The following is a 23,512-nucleotide window of genomic DNA, read 5'->3' on the forward strand; positions in this document are numbered from 1 at the left end:
TGATGTGCTTGAGTTAATGCACGATGACAACCTGAAATACACACAAAAAATTCCTCAGAGTAAAAATGTTGGCAAATTTTCCACTTTGAAGCAGAACCAGATCAGGGATGGCAGAAGGGAGCTGGGACCCTCTCCCCCCGTCTGACACGCACGGCGCCAGCCGGGGCCCGTGTGGGCGGGCCGGTTGTGAGGGGATTACAACGCTTTTTGGGTTCCCTGTCGGAAAATGACCTTTTTTTGAAACAAAGGCGTTGAAAAAAGAGAGGCTGGGAAGGCGGCCAGCTGCCCGCAACCCCCGCCCGCCCCGGCAGGAGGCAGCACGGCCGCTCCGGGCACGGGCGGGGCCCTCGGAGGCCATAGAGTCGCCCCTCCCCCAGCGCCGCGGGCCGTTGTCATTGATGGCGAGGAGTCGCGCGAGCGCTTTCTGCTCCGCCCATTCCCTCTGCCCCTCCCCCCTCCCCGGTCTAGGTTATAGCGCATGCGCGCTGAGAGGGGCACCTGAGGGCGAAGGGGCTCAGCCATGGCGGCCTCCATGATCTGCAGCCGAGTGTCGGCCGGGCTGAGGGGCAACGGCCTCCGCGCCACGCTGGGCACCGTCACGGCGAAGGTAGCGGCCGCTCGAGGGCGGGACGGAGCGGGCAGGGCCGGGCCGGGCCGGCTGGGGTCGGGGTCGGGGTCGCTCCCCGCGAAGTGACGGTGGGAGGAGCGGCCGTCTCATCCCGCTCCCGCCGCCGTCCTGCCCGGCTCTTCTTTGCCCTGTCGTGGCGGCGGGGCTGGCAGCCGTGTGCCCTCCTTTGGCGACGTCCCCACGTAGCTGCTGTTCGTGCTTGCGGCAGGTCTTCCCGGCGCGGTTCCCTTTTCCTTCCTTTTCAAATCCCCCTCCCCTAACTTGCTTGGAAATCCCCATGTTTTCATTTCTACCGTCATCTTACTCATACGAGGGGTCGGGCTGGGCCAGTAAACTCTTCTTCCAGCTCGAATCTCCCCAGTCTCTGCTCTTGTTTCCTGTGAATGCCTTTTCGGGGTATGGCCTTATTTTTGGCTGCAGAACCCCTGGAAAGCAGTGCAAACAAAAAAGCTAGGGAGTCTGAAGCGTGTAACTCTCCGTGCGACTTTATTTTCCTTCTACATATGGAGGAAGGTCGCTTTGAGCTGCCCTCTCGTGTTACGCACAGCCTCCTAGGGCCCGGCTGGTCTGTCAGCGCCAGAAACGGCAGCTACAGCCGTCAGCACCTCTCCCTTGGGTTTCATGCCAAGGAAGGGGCCTCCTGTTTGCAGGAGGAATCCTCTGGAGGTTAAACAGACTCTGTCGATTCGCTAGCTTGAAATGGCATAGTGAAGCTCTTGTGTTGTCTGCATGCTTACTTTATTTAAAATGAAACAAAACCTTAAGGGTAATGTACAAGTGTAAGATTAAGTGTTCAGTGTTTGCATTGGTACACTAAACTGTGCTTGTACACTAAACTGTACTTGTTTAATATGTAGACTTTTTAACCTAAACAAAGAGGGCAGTTTTTCACTACACAGTCATGTTCTTTGTTCTTTTTGTTTTCTTTTTCTCCCCGCCCCTTTCAGGTACTTGGTGGAAGTCCAGGAATACTCAATAATCATGGATTTCAGGTGCAACAACAGCAACAGAGGAGGCTGTCGCTACATGAATACCTGAGCATGGGACTGTTGCAGGAGGCTGGCATTTCTGTTCCACATGGACTAGTTGCCAGGACACCAGATGAAGCTTACAAAATAGCAAAAGAAATAGGTATAATATTAAAGAGAACATATACAATATAGGCATGGGATTGATACAAGGTGTAACTACTTTATCTGTCTTTCCTGGTAAGACATTTCTTGGAGTTCTGAATGTACCTTCTCTTTAAGAGAGCCTTTCCTGTGAAGCAACTTTCTTGCAGATTTAAGTATTTACTTTGGAGCTGACATTTTCTTAATTTGAAGCTTTCTAATGCTTAAGATTGCTCAGTGCACAAGCACACAGTGAAATCAGTTAAGTGACCTAGTTTTAAAGACAGTCGGTTGTGTATTGAGACTTGTTTATGAAGCTAAACTGTGTCCCTGAAATTCCAATACGGGAAGGACTTGATCCTACCTCCATTAAAGTCTGTGAACATATATTTCAGGCACCATCATTCCCATATCCCAAATGCTGCAGCTACTTTTCCTGTAACTTGTGAGTGTTGTTTAGAAGGAATGGGGCAGTTATAAATTTTATTAGCCTAGACTAATACAACTACCTAAACTTCTTTGAGATGAGTAATAGACTGCTTTGTGCAAATTCTGGATTTCTTTTTGCTCTCAAGCAAGGTTAGATGAAATCTTGTGTGAAGAGCTTCAGCGGTGGTGGCAGGTAAGACTTCTGTAGTCTAAGATGTCATATAGAACAGAAGATGCAAAGCATACTTACCTTTAGGCTGCAGAAGAAGAGTAAAACCCTACTCCTTTGTGAATGTGCTGGTCTGGCAGAATGCAACTACTTCATGCAGGAGGGGAGAACTTTGGTGGCTTGTAGTTATATGCTAAATTCTTGTCTTGTTGGTGAAAAAGCATCCAGTCTCCTTTGCCTAGTGCTTAAATACTTTATTTAGAGTTGAGCTTTAATTTTGGCCTTGACTGCGTATTAATTTGCCACTTTACCTACTATGTGTCTTAGTAATTTTTCGGGCTTTAATTTGGATGTAATATAGAAGTCAGCTTCTGTCATTTGAGGCATTAATATTGTGTTTTGTTTTTTAAGTTTGAAGCTTTTTTCCCTCTGGAAAAAATGTAGTAGGCTTGCCACACAGTTTTAATGAAGGGCATTGCTTGTCCTATTCCACTCTCATATGCAAATGCCTAAATCTCTTTTCACCTCCAAATGGATACATTTGTAGTGACTCCTGGGGTTATGGGTTTTGTTAGATTCATTTCAGTTTCGTGTGTAGATTTAATGCAAGAAATGAGATCTGAAAAAGAAGATAATTTTTTTCTAGAGCAAGTTATGCTGCTTTGTAATGTAAAAAGGAATTGAAAAGCTGCTTTTCCTTCAGATCTGATGTCCCAGAAATTCAGGTATTCTCTGCCTGCCTTCTTTGTCTTGTTCCCATTAGAGAGTAAATGGTACAAAATTGTAACTTCATTAGTGTGAAAGAAAGATGTTTAAATACCTTCTGTTCTGAGAATAGTTTAAAATTCAGACCCTTGCTTTCTGTTAAGGGTGAGGTTGTAGCATGATCTAAACTTCACAAATTTGGCATACCCCTTTGCTTACATTAGTATCTGCACAGACCTCCTGCCAGCGGCAACTGAAACAACCTTTGCCTATGGCTCTTTAATAGACAGCAGGGAAACTCGCAGGTCAGGATTCCTTTGTTTTGTTCCTTGTTCAGAGAGGAGTCCTATAACGAAGTAGGTGTGTCTGACTGCTGGTTTATAGCTCTGTCTCATTCATGTGACGTCATAGGTATGCCTTTTATCTGGAGTATGTGACCCTGTGCAATTTCTTAGGGGCCAGAAAAATGAAGTTATGAAGTGTATGAGTTAGCATCCTGTGGTAAGGTAGAATGAAGGAATTCAGGGCTTCTGGTTGTCAGCCATGTACTTTAAGTTGGTGTGTATTTGATGCTATGACTTTCTTTAGTACTTGAGGAAGGGAAGACTTCCCAGGAGGAGGACACACTAAAGGAGCTTGAGTTTTTGAAGCATTGCTCAAACATTGTCCAGAACTCATTCTGAATGGTGACAGATTATCCTTCGCTCCAGTGTTTTCGATTTCTTTGTTATTGTAGCCATTTCCCCACTAGTTTTCATTTAGTATGTACTTTAAAAAAACCCAAACAAACCAAATCTCTAGCAGAATGAAAAAAAATCTCGCTTTTTTTGTCCACCTGCTTATTGTTTGTTTTTGTTGTGTAAGAGTTGTTGCTGATAGATATATTATCTTTTGCTTCTTTTTATGTGTTAAACTGTTTTTTCAAATGTTTGTCTAAACTGTTACAAAGATAGTTGGTAATGCTGCTTACTCTGTCTCCCTGGCGCAGATCCACATGCTCCTGATAACCTTTAGTCTGAAACCTGGTCTCTGTAAACTTGAGTTTGGCATTGGATTTCTTTCCTTTTGCAAATACTTCAGTTAGAAATGGGTAACTTTTTGTCAGATATATAACAGATATCAGATGTATAACAGATAAAACCTTCTCATTAACAGATATTATCATAGCTGCAATATGTGTCTCTTCGTATTTTACATGAATGTCTCAGTTAAATTATGAAAATTTGAGTGAATTCTGTTCCAGAGTGTTGATAAGAGGCTGCAGTATGTCTTGATGATTGCTCCTAAGTTTATGGTTTACTCTCAGCCTATGTGTGCATTCCAGCTAGCACTGTGACTGGTGCCGATTTAGAAGCTGAGAAGTATTTGTTATCAAGAACATGACTAATGAACCTAAAGACTATTTCTTGAAGAACAGATGCTTCATCAGTGTGATAGCAGATAGCTCAGCAGAACACACAGTTTGCAATGTATATATAGTATTGCTGTTTGTTAAGACAGCACCTATGAAAGTGTAACTGAAGTGTTGATGCTTCCTGACACCTTCCTCTGTTAACAGTTGTGTGGAAGGGATAAACACACTGTATGCCTGTAGAAAAGCCTGCTTTTCTTTTATGGTATATATTTCTATTCCTGATGATTTGAGAGGTAAGACTTCTGAAGTGATTGGTATCTTGAAGCAGCTTTTGTATTCTGCTGGTTCTGTAGGATTTTAAGATAGTGAATCCCACGGCTTCATGCTCGTGGCAGACTGAGATTTTAGTAAGATAAAAAGCTGTACAGAATAGGAGGTGTTGAGAAACTGAGTGGATAACATTTCACCTTTCCACACCAGGGTTCTTGAAAGGAGACTGAAAGCAATGGAGTCTGCTGCTACTTTTGCTATTGCAGTTCAAGAGATCTAGTCCATCTCCTTATCAGTGTGGTTTGTAAGGAATGATTCTTTTTTTGGTATGCTTTCTACAGAATGACTCAAGTAATTGGCTTGGCTGTATTCCTGCAGACAGTTCTGTGATTAATAGATGTTTCTTTTCAGACTTTTTAGGTTCTTTTCAATGTTACTATTTTTCTGTCTATTGCTTAAACATACAACCTGTATCTGTTAAAAAAAGAAAGATGTAAACCTGGCTAGATTTTATAAATAGTTTTATTGATCTCAGGCTTGATTTAGTCAGAAACCAAAGTTTAGTACAATGTATGCAATGATTTTCTTAGGTAAAGTACTCGCTTTTTCTTTATTAGCTCTTCAAAAGAATAGGTATTCCAGGCACTGTTGCACAAAAGCTGGGGTGTTTTTCTCCTTAGTGTATGCCACACCTTCCTTGGTAGTGTGTGATTAAGTATTTTTTTCCTTTGTTCTGTGTCACAGTGAAAACTCACATCTATTTTTTTTGTTCCTAATACTTTTTGGTTGTTTTGCCATTATCAGTTTTCCCTGTTTGTGAATTATCTGCTTGACTATGTTAACTGATGTCTTTTAGGTTGTCTATAGAGTCTGAAGCTCCAGAGTGTCTGTTCAGATGCTGTAGGACATGGATGATGATCCAAGGTAGCAAACTTGTGCAGAAATCCCCCAGGTGTTAAAAAAAGCCTGCTGTAGTGGTCAGTGTTAAGTAGTTTTTTTCCAATTACATTCCTGCTTACCTGGTCAAAATCTCTAGGTAACCAGCAGTAGTAGTCTAGAAACCAAACATTTACTTGAATCCTGGCAAACACTACTTTTTTGGCATCTGAAGCTTACATTTTGCTTCAGCCTTTGCTTTCTTCTGTAACACTTCACTCCTTTGAAGTTCTAACATCAAAGCATGTTGTGGATAATAACTCACTAATTCAAATAACTCGTCTAACTAGCAGATTCAAATTTTGACTGCCGCATTTTAATTGCTTAACTTAAGCTATTGCCAAAAACAAACCTGTCTTGTGAGTTGATGAAAAACTTGATGCAGTTGATTAATGTCAGGATGTATTTGTGTAGAATATAGTATCTTGTAACAGCAAAACATCTTGTTCGCTCTCCTGACTGGTATGGTCCTTTCAGTGAAAGTATGAAGATTTTTGGCGCATTATTATTTCAGTAGTTACACTTTTGATTTTCATGCAATGATTCCTCTAACACTTAAGTTTCAAGTGCTGAAAAAATGTGATTTTGAAATTAATTTCTAAATAACTGTACTTACTAACAAAACACAGACGGTATGCTCTGAAGAGATTCTCTGCCTGTGTCAGCCAAGTTAGGGTCAGCATACTCTTTTTGTTGAGATTTCTGTTGATAATACATTGTTAGTTACAAGCCCATCTTTTTCCCTCCCTAATTCCAGTAAGTACAACTACATTGTTTAAACTTAGCGGTTTTTATTATAGCTGAGTCAGAATGGAAACTTGTAAAGCAGAACATGTTAATAAAGTTTGTCTGCCCTAATCATCAGACTTCCTACTTGCACAGAAGACTTCAGAAATAGAACAACAAGCCTTCTTGCCTCTTAATAAGCTTTTAATAAGATTGCATATTACATGGATCCACACATGTATGCAAGAAGGACCTTTCTCCCAGTTTGAAAACTTAGGTTATGGAATCAGAAATTATTCCTTCCAATAAGTAAATATCAGTATTGCTAGAAATGAAGATTGGGCTGTTTCCTGGCTGTATTACTCTTTCACTGTCTAGTTAATAAACCATTGTTGAAGGTGAAACCTGTAGTATTAGTACTGTATAGATTTTTGTCCTGAACAGATAGATGCTAACTCAGTGTTCTGCTGATTTCAGGCACCTGTTCTCATTTGTATCTACTCTTAATTTTTCTAAATGTTTTCTGATTCTTTTCAGGCTGTTTTACTTACATATTATTTTAGTGCTAAGTGCCATTAATATGGAAATGCAGCCCTTAACAAATGCTTGTTCTGAGTGTTGTGCTTTGGTCTGTAGCTTGCTTGCCTGAGACAGTAACTGTACTAAAGGTTTGTTGTTTTGTTCTAGTGCCCTGTGTTAAGGCTTTACAGTTTGTTACTGCTGCTGAAAGCACGTCCTGCTTTCTGTCCTGCTCACTTCAGTGTCCCTGTGCATGTGCTTGTCACACGGTGCACAAGCTTGCAAAAGTACTGTCTGCTGGATTAGCTTTTTGCCTTCAGCAGAGTCACTCTTCTGATATGCTTCAGTGCATTATTGTGCAAATGCTTATGCTGGCACAAGAAAGGAGACTGGAGTGAAAAGCTGAGGACAGGAGGTAGGATAGGACTGCTGCTGTGGTCTGATGTTGGCTGGCATAAACTGTCATAACTTTGTATGTGTATACATGCTCTAGGGCAGAAATTGCTATTTCTCATTGAAACAAGGCCTAGCAGTATTTCAAAGCAGTGTAAGCAAAATGGAAGGGCACAGCTGTTGATACTGAGTAGGCAACTATGTTAGCTGCTGGACTTGATGATCTTACAGGTCTTTTCCAACCGTAGTGATTCTGTGATTCTGCTGGTTTCCAAACTTTTTGTTGGCTTCCTGTGTATCAGCAGTTCTCTGTTGTGTCACATTGTGTGTTAGTGCTGCAGCTGTAACACTGCAGGTGAGGTTTGTGACCAAACATTTCTGTCCTCTAGTTTTAGGGTCACTTTAAATAGGAGCTGGAAGGAAAAAATGTTTATTGGACAATAAACTTTCTGCATGGGTTAAGTTAGGGTTTTCTTGGGACATGTTATCTTAAATTTGGTTTTAGGTACATCTGTGCAGCTTAATTGCTTGTAAACATAGCTGGTCAAATAGCCTTTGACGTGTTATGTGTTTGTGCAATCAAGCAGCTGGTTTGCTTGCAGTGCTGTAGGAAAACAAATTACAAATCATTGATTTCCTGTTCATCTAATGCCACAATTGTTGCATTCTGTTGCATAAGGGATGGTCCAATGACAACTTTGTTATGGCCAAAACTGATTGTAAAAAGTTTAAAGCTGTTTCTCACACACTTTTTTTCGGATGTCTTTGTATGTTGCCAAAGTGTAATCATGCATAATAATTAAATTCCTAAGAAATATCCTATGGGATCAGGGCAGTGGTGCATCTAGCCCAATACTCTGCCTCTCATGGTGGCAAAAGATCATGCTATTTAGGGACATTGTTAGCCTGGCTATTTTCTGCAGTCTGTTTCCCCCCCAGCATTCATAATTGTTGTCTTAGGAATATCAGAGGGAACATCTCTGCCCAGTTTTGTTTGAATCTCCTATTCCTTCCTTCATGTCTCCTAGCAGGCTTCACTATCTTCTGAGTAAAGAAGTGTCTTTTTTTTCTTGCACCTGTTTAAAACTGACTTCCCTTGGTAGGTGGCTTTTGGTTTTGGCTGGTGTAGAGCAGGAAATGGAATGTATGATGTACGGGTAGTTTTATGTTCTTGCTCTGTCCCTCACCAGGTATGGCTAAAGACTGTAATCATGTTCTTGATTTGTTCTTCTTTGATAGATTTAAAGAAGTGCAAAGCTCTTTTAGTCTCTTGTAAGGGAAGCTCTTCATCTCAGTGATCATCCTAGTAACCAGTCTTTCCCATTGAAAATTACTTTTATGATCATGCCCAGAGCTAAACGTAATGTTGCAGCTGAGATCTTACCAGAGGTTTAGTTGGCATCTGGTTCTGACTTGTTCAGATTCTGGTCTTTATTGCTAGGAGGAATAATCACTACAAAGAAGGTGCCTGTGGGTGAACTTCATGGCTTTCCTGAAAACTTCTCTGTAGAAGCAGCTTTTACCTTCTGGACTTAGTGTAGGAGATGAAAAGTAGGGTGGAGAAATAGGACACTCTCTTCTGAACTTCCTAGTGGACTGTAAGTTAAGTCTTAATCTTGATTACTAAGTATATCAGTTCTGAATCTGTCAGATATATAACTTCCGTAGAAAGCTCAAAATAGTAAAATAGTGCTGTGAATATTTTAAATCTTAAATATTTGAGTCACTTCAGATCCTTGTGAAGGAGCCAAGGTGGATCTTCTGTGAGCAGGGGAGCAAGTGTGGGGTTTGGTTTTTTGTGTTTTTTTTTTTTTAAATCTCTTCACAGAAAAAAAGTATTTCCCCCTCTCTTTTATACCACAAAGAAGTTATGCTCCTCCAAATTTTGTGTTTGTATGCACATACAAGGTAAATTATTTTCAAATGGTTGGAACTTTATTTTTAAGCTCGCATGTTGGAGTAAGTGGCTTCATTTATCCAGGAAGCTACTATTCAGTTTTATTCATACATAAAGCTTAATGTTTCCTAAAGCAAGCTTTGTACTTAACTTTTATGCAATTACTTTAAGTCTTGTTTTGCGTGGCTTCTATAAAGCATGTTAACTTGATTGCCAGTACTTAGTAGCTATAAAAAATAATCACTTCATGAACTGAATTAAATATTAGATAATAGACTATAGTAAATCAACATATACTTGCATGTTTTGCACAAGAAGCATGAAGGTTATAAAGAACATCATATCAGTTGTGAATTCAGAGATCTGTTGTTAGGTAGACTGTCAAGAAGTAAAATCTGTAAGTAGCTAGTTGGGAGTAGTAACTTGAGCATTCCCTTTGCTTATAGCCACCCTAGCTTGTGATATTATGCAAGTTTAATTTTTTTCTGGCCAGGCAGGATGCAGGTCAAAATGGGAATCAACACAACTTTTTCGTCTGACATAATCTTTTTCAGTATGCATGGTGGCTAGTTTTGCTCAAGTAATTTTTCTTAGGCTTTTCCATGGTTGCTTTTTCACATCCAGGAAAACAGCAGGTTCTTTCTTTGCTCGGGAAGACCAGAGTGGCTCAGCTAATGGTGGCATAAGAAAAGATGGGACGTGCCGCATAAATGTGAATAGGGCAGCTCTTAACATCTTGCAGCCTAGCTGTAGTGTATTCAGTGTAACTGAACTTGAATAACTCTGGGCTTTGTTTTTCTTCCTTTATCACCTTAAATGACTTGAACTTTTTTCTTTGCTTTTTGTCTTTCAATGACACTTGAGAATATCCCAGTTGATTTTGATTAGATTCTCATACTTTAGTTTTTAAACCCAAATGCAGAGCCTCCCCTACCTAGAAGAATATTTTGTAAAGGATTTTTAAACAGTTAAAGCCAACTAAAGGGCTTACTCTGTCTACTCTGGGAAAAATAGTGGATTTGCTGAGGCCTCTGACTTCTGCAAAGCACTCAAGCTTATGCATCAGTGCTCTGCTGAATGGAAGCCATAGTGGACCTGCAAGTTGACTTGGCTAAGTGCCGTAGTTACATATCATTGCTGAGAAGATAGTGGTTACAGATAAAAGGTATTTGTACTTGATTGAGGAAAACCTTGGATTATGGTGTGTCAGATAATTAATTTTCATCTTGTTAATAGTCTGTGAGATACTAACCATTTCTTACTGGGTGCTTAATCATTTGTGGTTCAAACACATGTTAAAGATATCAGAACACTCGAAGTATCAACACTTTTGGATACTAACTCACCAAGGTTTGTTCACAGAACAGCCTAAAGCTGCAATTTGTGGATGGTTTGAGAGTTTTAGAATAACCTATGTGAGTTACAATACAGTCTTTGATTCTCATACGTGTTTTGAATTGCGGGGGTGGGTGGAGAAGGGGGGATAAAATAAAAACAGCCTTTATTATTCTACCTGGTGCAATTTGTTTTACTAGTCACAGATGACAAATTTTGGGTTTTCTTTCATTCTAGGTTCAAAGGATCTTGTGGTAAAAGCACAGGTTTTAGCTGGTGGTAGAGGAAAAGGAACATTTGAAGGTGGCCTCAAAGGAGGAGTGAAAATAGTTTTTTCGTAAGTTGTTTCTAAATTATCTGACCAAGTGGAAAAACTTCAAAGTTTCATATTATGAATTGAACCTATTGCTTAGTTTAAAATCAGTGTTTTAATTTTAACCTTAAAATAACAAAAATTAGGTAAGATTTTTTTACGCTACTTCTGTTTTTCCAGCAGTTTCTTTGTCACATTCTGAGCTTCTTTTATTCTAGTCCAGAAGAAGCAAAAGATATCTCCTCCAAAATGATTGGAAAGAAGTTGTTTACCAAGCAGACAGGAGAAAAGGGCAGGATATGCAATCAAGTATTTATCTGTGAGCGCAGATATCCCAGGAGAGAATACTATTTTGCAATAACAATGGAAAGGTCTTTTCAAGTGAGTAATATTAGAAGTAGAAGTAAACTAATTAACTTGTTATAGCTGAATTTTAAAAAAAACCAAACAAAACTGTTTACTGTACTGGTCACTTGCTTTTGAAAATCAGAAATATACATGAGCTAAATTTTGTTTCCTAGTATCTCTGACTGTATGATTGCTTTAGTGTTTAAATGCTTTAAAAATGTAATACTACAATTTAAATTTAAGGAATAATAAATGAGTATCAGTAGCTCCAACTGAAGTTCAGAATTGTATGGCTGAAGGGGAGATGGGTGGAATGAGGGGGTTATTTTCATTTTGGTTTTAGTTTGTACTTACCTACCAGATGCTCATACTAGAGTTTAGTGTAAAAATACAGCTATGTATGTATGTGTACACACTATTTAAGAGTGTCAGGAACAAGATAAATAAAAGTCTTTTGGAAGAGCCAGTGGTCCTGGGTAAATCAAATATCCTTTTTCTGCAATGTGTGGAGGTTCCTAAAGGTACACAGGTGTGTCCCTCAATTTTGAGAGTGCTGGTGGCTTTCTTATGCCAGTACTTTTCAAGAACTGGTAAGAAGATTTGGGCCTAGAGGTCTGTCTTCAGAGCTCTCAGGAAGATAAAAGCCATAGTCTGTCCTGCTTGTATCTTCTGTACGTGTGGGTATGTAGTTTTTTTAGGCTGCAATTCAAACCCAGTTACTGAAATGTGTCAGTGTATTTTCTGACAGACTAGTGTTCTATTATGGGGCATGAATTGCTAAATAACTTCAACAAAGCCAGGGTAAAGCAGATCTTGGAACTTTACTTTCTGAAGCTCAACAAAAACTGAGTTTAGTCTATTTAGATGCTTAAGAGTTTGCAGAGGCACTGCTCTTGGTAATTAAAGTATCTCTGGCATGAGTAAGAAATAATTTTCTGTGGAGGAAATGAGGGAACCAGTCTTACTCTTGGCATTTTTTTGTTGCAGAATTAGGAGTTAAATACTGTATTTGTTCCTTCTTCCTCTGTAGTGTTCTTTCTGATAGGAAAGTATGAGTTGTGTTGGGTTTTAGTACAGTCACGTGACTTGAGCATCTACATTCTATTCTACTCTATAATAGAGTAGGGAATATCCAAATGTTACAGTACACACACCAGGTTTACCACAAGGTGGCGTTCAAATACCGTAAATGGCTGGATTTTATAATCTTAAAATTGTGTAAGTAATAAGCAAGCATTCTTATGGAAATAAAATTTACTGTAACTGATTTAAGCAAATTAAATAAAGAAGGGAAACATATTTTCCTGACTTGTTCTTGCTCTTGTATAAAAAAAAAAAAATCTTATTAGTGTCTATTGAGTATAACTGTGTGGATTATTGTCTTTTGATAAGGTTGTGCTTTGTTTTTACTGCGGACTTTATAAGTCATGTTTTTAGATGTGCTTGTAATTGCTGTAACTTGTCTAGGATGCTTATGATGAGGAAATGCCTTTCAAAAGAAGGAAGTGTGAAGGTTGAATAGCATACAGCATCTATTCCTGATGTTGTTGCAAACCTCTTCCTTTAAGGGGGGGGGAAGTCTGTAAAATAGTCAGTTGAAAGTGGAACTTAATGTATCGGGTTGTTATTCGCCAATAGGGGCAAGACTTCCTATGTTTTAAGCAGAACTGTTCACTTTGGTCAATGCTGTGGAATGATGAATTATCTTTATAATGTGTTTGTAGCTTCCTGGCTGTTCAGGATATGAATATCCAGAAGTGTTCATTGTGTTGAACCTTGCTATTAGATGTAGTATAATTCACCATCTATATGTTTCCATTTGGAAGGATGGCGATGGGAGGGTAGTGGTGTGGTTATTAAGCATGTTCTCTGAACAGTATCCCATTTTCTGTAATTAATTTTCAACAGTTATAAGGCTGTTTAATGTTTAAGACCTGTGCTGATATGAAATGCTGCCTTAGCATAATCCGTGCATGGGTGGTGATAAGGGAAGGTAGGTTGAGATGATACAAGTGAGTATGTCTTTACTGTAAACTGGAGGTCTGTTCCCAAGAGGAGAGATTTTTTTTTTTTTTTTTTTAGGTTCCATGGTAGTGTCCTTGATGCTTTTGTTGAGATTTAGATAGCTTTTTTCTTAACATTTGCAGCAGAGATTTTTTTTATCAATTCTGGTTTCTTAACTTCTTTTATTATTGAATAATTGAGTGCTGTTTTGTCAGAACTCCACGACTTGCCGTCAGTGATGGCAATAGTTATTGAGCTTTGTGATCCTACTGAACAGGAATAGTTTGCAGTAATTTGTCACTAGGTTCTGCAAACCTAGATTTGTCCTTGGAGTTGGAGCATGGTGGAATGAATAAATGAGTGCCTGGCATTTGATGTGTGTTTATGTAGGGGTGAGTGGAGAAGGGGGAGATGAGAAGGCTGTTCTTTTTCTGATGACAGCCTAGAACATAAAATGCATATGACTACTAAGCTGAATCTTTCTATCAAAATGTAAAACTGTTATGTCTGTGTTAATTGCTCTGTTGCTACAGTGTATGCAAAGGAAAGTTTTCTATGTTAAAAGAAGTGGGGCCCAACATATGCCTTAAAATTTGGAAAGTATTAGTAAAAGGTTTTATATAGATGTATTGAATAGACAGTAACATTCTTCTCGGAGCATACAAGTAAAATGCCAACCCCCCCCCCCCCCCAAATTTTCCAACTAACAACAAGATTTGATTGTTGTGAGGTATCTTATGGGAAGAACTAAGTTTCAATTGTGTGGTATAAAATTACTTACGCTCTTTTTTTTCCTTTTTGTTCTAGGGTCCTGTGCTGATAGGCAGTTCTCAGGGTGGTGTTAATATTGAAGATGTTGCTGCAGAGAATCCTGATGCGATAATTAAGGAACCCATTGATATAGTAGAAGGCATAAAAAAGGAGCAAGCTGTTAGGGTAATTGTTAATGTGGAAAAGTACACATTAGTGAGGATGGGAGGGTGGCTTCTAGATTTTGTAAAGTGTGCATGCATTCAACCTGCTGAGTTGTCTTAAACCCTTTTGACATTTTGAAACAGATTTGAACTAGATATTTAAGAATTTTCAGGTGGTAGCCAGTGTAAATCTAACTCTGTATGGTAATGCCTTATCTAGCTTTTATATAGCTTTGCAAAGGCATATGATGATGACTTTTTACTAGCTGTTTTTTAGGGTAAGTGCAGTGTTTTGTGTTGAAAACAATGTTTTCAAACCCGAGAGTTACTTTTTTTCCAGGAAGACAGGAGAGGTTCTACATCTACTAATCAATTGACACTGGAATAATAGCTAAACTGGGACATTCCTAATTTGTAACTAAATCAAACCCTGAACATCAGTTAACTGACAACCAATCTTTTACTTTCAGCTTGCCCAAAAAATGGGATTTCCTCCTAATCTGGTGGATGAAGCAGCTGAAAATATGATCAAATTATATAATCTCTTTCTGAAATATGATGCTACCATGATAGAAATAAATCCTATGGTGGAAGATGCATCAGGAGTTGGTAATGTTTCTTTTTTATCTTCTTCATGTAACAGCTTGACATTTTTGTAAATCTTAGTTGCTTAGCACTGCTAAAACTTCAGCCGTATACAGCAATAGGGCTTAGCATTAACATGGTATGTTGAAAAATGAATTTAGTAAAGCATATACATTTGAGAATCTAAGCATATCTGCTCTTAATTGCTAAATAGGATCTTAAGTTTAAATAGCTTCCTTTTTAAATTTTGTGTTTATTTAAAAAGAACACGGCTTCCACTCTTGAGTGTTTGCCTACCCAGCATAAAGCATTCCTGGAAATAGGGTCTTTTCAAAATTCATTAATTGAAACTTGAGCCATCTTGTGTATTCAAAGTTGGTACTGAAAAGGTAACCAGAATAGTAGCACCTTCTAGAAATCTCCTGCCTTTACCACTCAGGCATCAGGATGACTGATTGAGTTTGATTTTTGATGTATTGAAAGACTACAGGTGTTTAAGTGATATCTTGATGTTTATCAGGTTTTTAGCATATCCAGTTACAGAATAGTTAGTTAATATTCAATCACAGCCAATTTCCCTCTCACCAAAAAATAAATCTTTGGAGAATATTTGTACTTGAACTCAGGTACAACAGTTTTAATTTAAAACATGAATGTAGCTCCTTCATCGAAGCTTACAATTACACTACTGTTACTGTGGGTTTTTTTTTTTAAATAATACTGCTTAAACGAACACTGTGGAGCCATCTCTCCCATCAGTTTCTCATGCCTTGTAATTTTTGTATCATCTGTAGTGAGCATTAGAAATGAAGTCTTACATTTTGTACAGACAGAAACTTAGTTCTGATGTAAAGAATACTCTCTAGGTTTTCCACGTCACCTGCTATATCTAAGTGAAACTTACTTTTGTGTGTATGCTTCTGACACCTTTTCTTCCAACTCAAATGTTTTTTCATTGTGTTTCTGTGTGCTTACATGCGTGCAGACACACGCTATATAATTAATCTAAAAGCAGAAAACTAAGGGGGATTAAAAAAAACCAAAACAGAGGCCTTCTGTAGGGAATTAATTTTATGCTAATTATTGAAGCATAATTTGCCCAGAGTTATCAAACAGCTTGTTGTAAGCTTCTTTGTTTTTAGATTGTCTCAAGAAATACAGTTATCTTCCCTTTTTGTGCAGTTAAAAGGACTTAACTGATTGTGTGGGTAAACTGGAGAGAATCTTTTATTTACATGCAGTGCTAAGTGTGTCTTTTCAGCAAAACTTTAAAGTTTGCAGTGCATGAGCTAGTTGCCAAGTTTGACTTAACATACTTTAAAATATTCATGTAGCATTTGAGCTATTATTCTAGTATTAAATGATGGTTTAGATTTTTTCCCTTTCAGTGATGTGTATGGATGCAAAGATAAACTTTGACAGTAATTCAGCCTATCGTCAGAAGAAGATCTTTGATATGCAGGATTGGACACAGGAAGATCAAAGAGACAGGGATGCTGCAAAAGCAGATCTCAACTATATAGGATTGGATGGAAACATAGGCTGCTTAGGTATGTTCTATTTAATGAATTCTAAATGACCTAATGGATTTATAAACTGAATTCCTAAATGTTATCTTTATTCTTATATAGTAAATGGTGCTGGTTTAGCTATGGCCACAATGGATATAATTAAACTTCACGGCGGAACTCCAGCAAACTTCCTTGATGTTGGTGGTGGTGCTACAGTGCAGCAAGTGACAGAAGCCTTTAAGCTTATTACCTCTGATAAAAAGGTGAGGGACGAGTTGGCATATCAAGGTCTTACACAGTGGTAAAACAGGCTATGACAACGCTTAGTGCATGTTCTCCAGAAAACATGTTTTTATAAGCATAGAATTAAAAAGGGAAGAAAATGGAGATGTTAGCTTAATCTTGCTGCAGATGAAGAAGACCTGAAAACCTGTTGAATTTTCTTCCCTTTTTTAAAAATAGGTTCTTTGGCTGTGTACTGAGTAGGCAGTTTTGTGTCCTCTGGTTGAAGTTCCAGCTGTATTTGAATCTTTCCAGAAATCTTTGAGTCAGAAACTGCCTCAGACTGTTATTTAAACAGAAACAGTATTCAGATGGGTGTTGCATTTTTTGTTTTGTTTCTTTTTTTTTTGCTTTTGGGCCTGTTTTGCAGCTGGGTCGGTTTTGTGTATAGAGTCGTAGAGATGAATATTCACTGTGCTGTGCAGAAACAAGTTTCTAAGGTATTAATTATATGTAATGGAAGAGAAAACAACTTTGCAATGGGCTTGGAAGGGCATTAATGTTTTATCCTATCAAAAGTTCATCAGAAGTGTTTGATCAATATTAAAATAATAAATTGGTTGAAACTAGAGGAAGAGCTTTACCATCCCAGAAGGACAATGTGAGGACTGGATTGTTGGCCTATATAGATGTGCTAATCCCAGTGGGAACTTCTGGGACTTTTTAAAAAAAGAAAGAAAAATATTAAAAAGTAACCAAAAAAGGTGGGAGTGACTTGTAGGGCCTGGTGATGATATACTACTTTTGCACCAGAATTTCATGCACCACTTGTTCATCTTTGGAAAGGGCTGGAAACAAATACTGCATGATGTTATGGAGGAACTTAGTCTCTTCCCCATTGGAAAGATTTTTGTTAACAAATGCAGGGTCTGACACACTCTCAAAGAGTGTTATAGAATCACAGAATCATAGAATCATTTAGATTGGAAAAGACCTTTAAGATCATTGAGTCCAACTGCCAAGTCCACCACTAAACCAAGTCCGTAAGCGCCTCATCCACATGTCTTTTAAATACCTCCAGGGATGGTGACTCAACCACTTCCCTGGGCAGCTTGTTCCAATGCTTGATAACCCTTTTTGGTGAATAATTTTTTCCTAATACCCAGTCTAAACCTCCCCTGGTGCAACTTGAGGTCATTTCCTCTCATCCTATCACTTCTTACTTGGGAAAAGAGACCAACACCCACCTTGCTACAATGTATTTTCAGGTAGTTGTAGAGAGCGATAAGGTCTCCCCTCAGCCTCCTTTTCTCCAGGCTAAACAACCCCAGGTCCCTCAGCCGCTCCTTGTAAGACTTGTTCTTTCTTCTCATTCTTTCATCAAACTGAGGGAAAAGTGAGGGACATATGCACAGAGCATCTGAATTACAGAGAGAAGAGGAGAAGAAACAAGGAAGAATCTGTGGGCTCTTGATTTGGGACAAGTTCTTGCAGTGCCAGTTCTCTGCCGATGCATGGACAGAGAGTGTCCAAACAGACTTCTTAAGGCAGAAAGGGAAAGATATATTCCTTTAGCTGCTCCCTATTTTATCAAAAAATGATGACTGTAGCTGGGATTCCTGGTGCTGAAAGTCAAACAGCAGTACAGCCCACTGGTGTCATGGACTGCACTCTGGCTGGCACTCTGGGTTCAGTTCAGAGGTTGTTTGGAACAGCCTTCTGGGGTGCCAGTCTAAGTTGCTTCTACCCATTAGAAGCAGGAGCAAAAACAGTGTCTAAAAGAGCTAGTCTAATTCCAAGATAATGAGAACCAAGCTACTGTTTATTAACCAGTTGCACAGTAATGTTTTTGTCTTGTTAAGTTTATTCTGTCCTCCAGGGCTGTCTACCCATTTTTTGCTCCTACTTTAGTCCACCTTTCACCATTGACCCTGATCTTTTTACCCCTCCTTTCCACCACTTGAGTAGGAAATGACTTTCCCTTAACTTCAGGCTTAGTCCTCCTGAATAAAATATTTCAGATAGCTTACCTCTAAGCATGCTAGCTTTTAAGTAAACTGTATAAACAATGTCTTCTGTATGAGTTTTGTAAGTTTTCTGTGTTCTTTAGTATGGCTTCTTCAGTATGTCGAGGAACTAGTGTGGGTGGTACTGCTGCTGGAGTAATGTTAGAAATGAAAAGCTAAACAGCTGACAAATTAAGTTGTTAAATGACTTTACAGAAGTTTCATCTGTTTGATTTGTTTGAAGAAAATCAAACAGCTCTCTTCAGAATATTCTGAGCATGATTAATAACGTACAGTGTTGGCTTTGTACAGAAAATGGGTGTGTGTCTTTTCAAGTAGCTGCAGAGAATACGCACTGTGAGTAAGAGAAACAGCTATTGCCTGCAACTCATGCCAGATTGAAGGACAATGTGGAAGTGTCCTGGGACAGGTGTTTTTGCAGTGTGGTTTTCCTGAATAACTGTTTTGCTCTATGTGACTTCATAGAACTGTACTTTTGTTGCTGATGTTCTCTAGAACAGAAACATTCTGTCTTTCACAGAGTCCCTTATTACATTTATGGAGCTTGAGTTTTCCTTAGGCTGAAAGGCTGAGTGGTGCTTTTATCTGATGTGCCTCTGGCCATTTTTAACGTTAATATTGTCATTGATTCTGTAGGTACTGGCTATTCTGGTAAATATTTTCGGTGGCATTATGCGATGTGATGTGATAGCACAAGGCATCGTTATGGCAGTAAAGGATTTGGACCTAAAAATACCTATTGTGGTACGGTTGCAAGGTGAGTGTCCTTCAGTACATGTTAAATATATTTCTGTCCATATTGACAAATGGTCTTGAGCTTATATATTGCGTAGCAAGTTGCCTGTAAGCTGAAGACTATGGAAAAATAAGGCAAACCTTGAATTTACATGGTGAGGATTGGCAAGTTAATAAAAAGAGATTTCCTGCTTTTATAACTATTAAAGTTGTTGTCTTCTAGATTTATTCACTAGCTTACTTTTGGAACAGGCTTCCTAGAAAATATGAGAATATTCTGGTAGTAGTAGTCTTCTGTTCAGTAAGAGTGGCATTTTATCTGTTTCTTAAGGTACACGAGTTGATGATGCCAAAGCTTTAATAACAGCTAGTGGCCTCAAAATCCTTGCGTGTGATGACTTGGATGAAGCTGCAAAGATGGTAAGATAGCTGGTTATGAATATTCTTTTCAGAACATAGTATCTGTTGCAGAATATTGAAAAATTGAAACTCCATTCAGTCATCTAAAGGTAGCTTAGGATAAATTACAGTGCCAGTTATGATCAGGGCCTGAAGCAAATGTTTTGCAAATTAGTAAGCACATATTTTGTAAGGAGAACAACTACGCAGTCAGAAGCTATTATACCCCAGAAATTTCTGGTTTGGGGACTTTTTTCTCCTCCCTGCCCCAGGTTTGAAAAATAGGTTTTAAAAAACCAAACCAACCCCAAAACAGTTAAATGACCAGATCAGTCACTCCCCTTGGTAGGGGAATGGGTAAGAGTTTAGCTTTCTTAATTGGAAGAAAATACTTCAGTTGAGGTAGCTGAAAAGTGCAATGTAACACTTCCTTTGATAGACCACTATATTTCAGTGTGCATGATTAAAACCAAACATAGTTGACCATCCTGTTGTCTCATAAGGTAATTAGATATTCAGAGATTCAGACAGGTTGTTTGTGATTTTTGTGTGTTTTGTTTTGCTTTGTTTCCTGGGGTTGAAGCTCTAGAAGCAGCTGTGGATTGCTTGGAAGAACTTGCTTAGCTTGACAGCATGGCCCTCTGTTTTAAGGAAGAGCATTAAGTACTGGTAGGCTGATGAAGTTTTGGTTAGGTCAATGGAAATCTTCCCTAGCAGTATGTATGGGTCTGTAAGCTATATTGCATCTATATAATGCATCTTCTAAAGCTGCCTCTGAATCTGAAGTTCTCAGCTGAATCATGGAGCCATGCAAATGGAGTTAAAATTAATTTTGTAATCTTAAATTATCTGTATTTGTAGAAGGACTTTTTGAAAGGGTTATAGTTGTTTCTGTATGTTGCTGTTGTGGTTTAACCCCAGCTGGCAACTAAGCACCACACAGCTGCTTGCTCACTCCCCCCTGGTGGGATGGGGGAGACAATCAGAAGGATAAGAGTGAGAAAACTCGTGGGTTGACATAAAGACAGTTTTTAATAGATAAAGCAATGCGCACGCAAGCAAAGCAAAACAAGGAGTTCATTCGCTACTACCCATTGGCAAGCAGGTGTTCAGCCGTCTCCAGGAAAGCAGGGCTCCATCAGGTGTAACAGTTACTTGGGAAGACAAACACTGTCACTCTGAACGTCCCTCCCTTCCTCCTTCTTCTCCCAGCTTTATATGCTGAGTATGACGTCATATGGTATGGAATATCCCTTTGGTCAGTTGGGGTCAGCTGTCCCGGCTGTGTCCCCTCCCAACTTCTTGTGCACTCCCAGCCTGCTTGCTGGTGGGGTGGTGTGAGAAGCAGAAAAGGCCTTGACTCTGTGTAAGCACTGCTCAGCCATAACTGAAACATCCCTGTATGATGTTGATGCTGAAAACATCACCACTGTTTTCAGCACAGATCCAAAATATAGCCTCATAGTAGCTACTATGAAGAAAATTAACTCTACCCTAGCCAAAACCAGCACAGTTGCCCATAGGTAATTCCTTAAACAGGTTTATGTAAGATGATGCCATGAGTGGGATAAACAAATGGATGAGGATAGATCAGAGTAATAAGCTGAGCATTTGAAGCAGTGATTATAATCAGTGATATTAAAAGTATTTTTTTCAATCTAAACATTCAACAGATGTCTGTAAATTATTCTGGCTAGCTAGCATTTTTAGGTACTTTTGAAGTTAGGTAATGTGGACAAGAAAAACATACTACAAATGTGTAGCAACAGTGAAGATGAAAATTTTTGATCTGCAAAAAATTAGAGGGCATCTGGTGGATTTTGTATCATGGGGAAACTTACAGTTCTGAATCTCTTTTTTCCTAAAGAACCACGTAGTTATAATATTTGAAATATTGAGTTATTATGCAAGAGAAGTTGAGGCTCCATAAGATATCAAAATAAGGTCCAGAAATGCTTGCAACAAAAACTCAGAGGAGAAATAGCCAGTAGATATATAGAAGCTTGTGAGTGGGTACCCCAACATCTCCCAAGAAAACAAGGTGGCACATAAAATGCTACAAGTTTTAAACTTTATCAAGATATTTGGTTGTAAATGAGAACCAGACACTGTTATAACTGTGTGAGATTTTTTCTAAGACTTGACCGATCTTTCATTTAAAAGTGATTAAGGAGCACTGGACTAAGTAATAATCCCACCCCACCCCACCCCCCTTTAAGATCTTGCTGATGATTCACTGGCATTACTTTAAAAAGATTGGTCCAGCTCACTCAAGTCTTTATTTTCTGTTTTTCAGGTGGTGAAACTCTCTGAAATAGTAAGCTTAGCAAAACAAGCTCAGGTGGATGTTAAATTTCAGTTGCCAATTTGATCTGAGAAATGTCATGCCAGTGTATAACATGTTCTCTGAAATACTGTGTTCTGTGGAATGTTTTTAATTTTTTCGTGTGGAGGTTTTGATTGACAGGCGCACAAACTGAAGTACCTGGTCTGTAATGTTAACGTTCAGAATGGTCAGAGTTCTTTTAAAAGCATGTATTGCTGATACTTAGTCCTTCTTAGTTGTTGTTCTCAAGCCTCCAGCTTCTGCTGCAGAATGTCACTTGCAATCTACTTCTGCGTTGTCCAAAGTAAAGCTTCTGGTTGAAAAATAATTATTCTGAATAAATTCTGAAGTTACTTTACGTGTAAATTTGTATTAGCCTTGGTTAAAAGTAAGTATGACTAGATTATCTAGTTGTCCATGTGGAGAAATGTATTGAAACGGTATTTTATATTGGAGACATTGTACTTAGTATAATGGACATGAGCAAACCAATCATTATTTATGAACAGGTGCATTTGAACTTGATCAGAAACATTTTCAGAAGTGCTTCACTGAAGTGGCTGGTAACTCTTTTGGACAACGTGTTTAATCACTACAAAATATACTGTAGCACTTAGATTTTCATGATTTCTGGTCCTTATAAAAAAAAAAAGCATCATGTAGTTTTATATATGAACAAGCATTTACCAAACCTCAAGGAGACAGAATACATAGAGAATTAAAATGTCTATTGTACATCGCTAATGAAATTGTACATTAATAAAATGTCTCCCAAAACTTCTACTGTCTTTTTCCTTAATGTCACCATTTTGATAAATTGCATATACTCATGGATTAAACGATAACTCAAGATAGCAAGCTAAAAGCTTTTTAGGAGTCAATTTACAATAGCACATATGTTAATTTTTTTCTTCCTTGAATTTCATTGCGTGATTAAAAACACATGAACTCATGCTGTGTTGAAAAGCTTGGACAGATACCATGCATATAACATCTTACTAAAGTGGCCCTAACTGATCTCTGCACAAAAAAATATGCAGGAAAATGTTGCTTTTTGGGGAAGTGTTGCTTCTACTAACAAATCTAGTATTAACCATTATTTTTTGTCACCTTAAAATGCTGTTGATTTTGGCATTACATAGAACTTGGATGATGATCTGTTTACCACTTAGTTTCCAAATGATGTTAAATTACTATTACTCATTTTTTGTTTGTATTTTGTAGGGGTTTTTTTGTTTAAAATGCTATTTTCTTGGCTAATGAATAATAATGAAGACTTGTCTACAGTGGGATTTCAAAATAGGAAATCATATAATCATGAACTAAGGACTTAAAAGGATTATGGGAAATGTGGGGAAACTTAGTCAATCATACGCAGTTTTGAGGTAGGTGGGGTGATAAATAAAGAAACTTTAATCTAGCATGGTGTATTTCAGTAGTTTTTTTAGCAGTACTAAAGAAAATCAGCAGAAATTAAACTTATCTTGCCTTAATTAACAAGGTACTAGAGTGCTATGGGACCTTTTAATTATGTGTATGTTTTAATTGTTCTTCAGACTGTTTTGCGTAAATCAAAGTGTGTTGCAACCAAGGATTGTTAATCCCTTTGGCGTGTAGTTGATAATTGAAAGGTCCAAAGCTGATGTAGGAACTAT

The 23,512-nt window shown here is 38.5% G+C and overlaps 1 protein-coding gene across 1 annotated transcript; it reads left to right on the forward strand.

Annotated features, from left to right (window-relative positions):
* Nucleotides 1-508: 508 nt before the first annotated feature.
* On the forward strand, nt 509-22,637 carry SUCLA2 (succinate-CoA ligase ADP-forming subunit beta). Its single transcript, XM_059817093.1, has 11 exons — nt 509-607; nt 1,576-1,759; nt 10,711-10,810; nt 11,005-11,167; nt 13,946-14,074; nt 14,523-14,661; nt 16,026-16,187; nt 16,269-16,411; nt 19,034-19,154; nt 19,464-19,552; nt 21,828-22,637. Exons 1-11 carry the CDS (start codon nt 521-523, stop codon nt 21,900-21,902), a joined length of 1,392 nt encoding a protein of 463 aa, XP_059673076.1. The 5' UTR covers nt 509-520; the 3' UTR covers nt 21,903-22,637.
* The last annotated feature ends 875 nt before the right edge of the window (nt 22,638-23,512 follow it).

This window comes from Gavia stellata, chromosome 1, assembly GCF_030936135.1.
Source record: "Gavia stellata isolate bGavSte3 chromosome 1, bGavSte3.hap2, whole genome shotgun sequence".
Classification (NCBI taxonomy): Eukaryota; Metazoa; Chordata; class Aves; order Gaviiformes; family Gaviidae; genus Gavia; species Gavia stellata.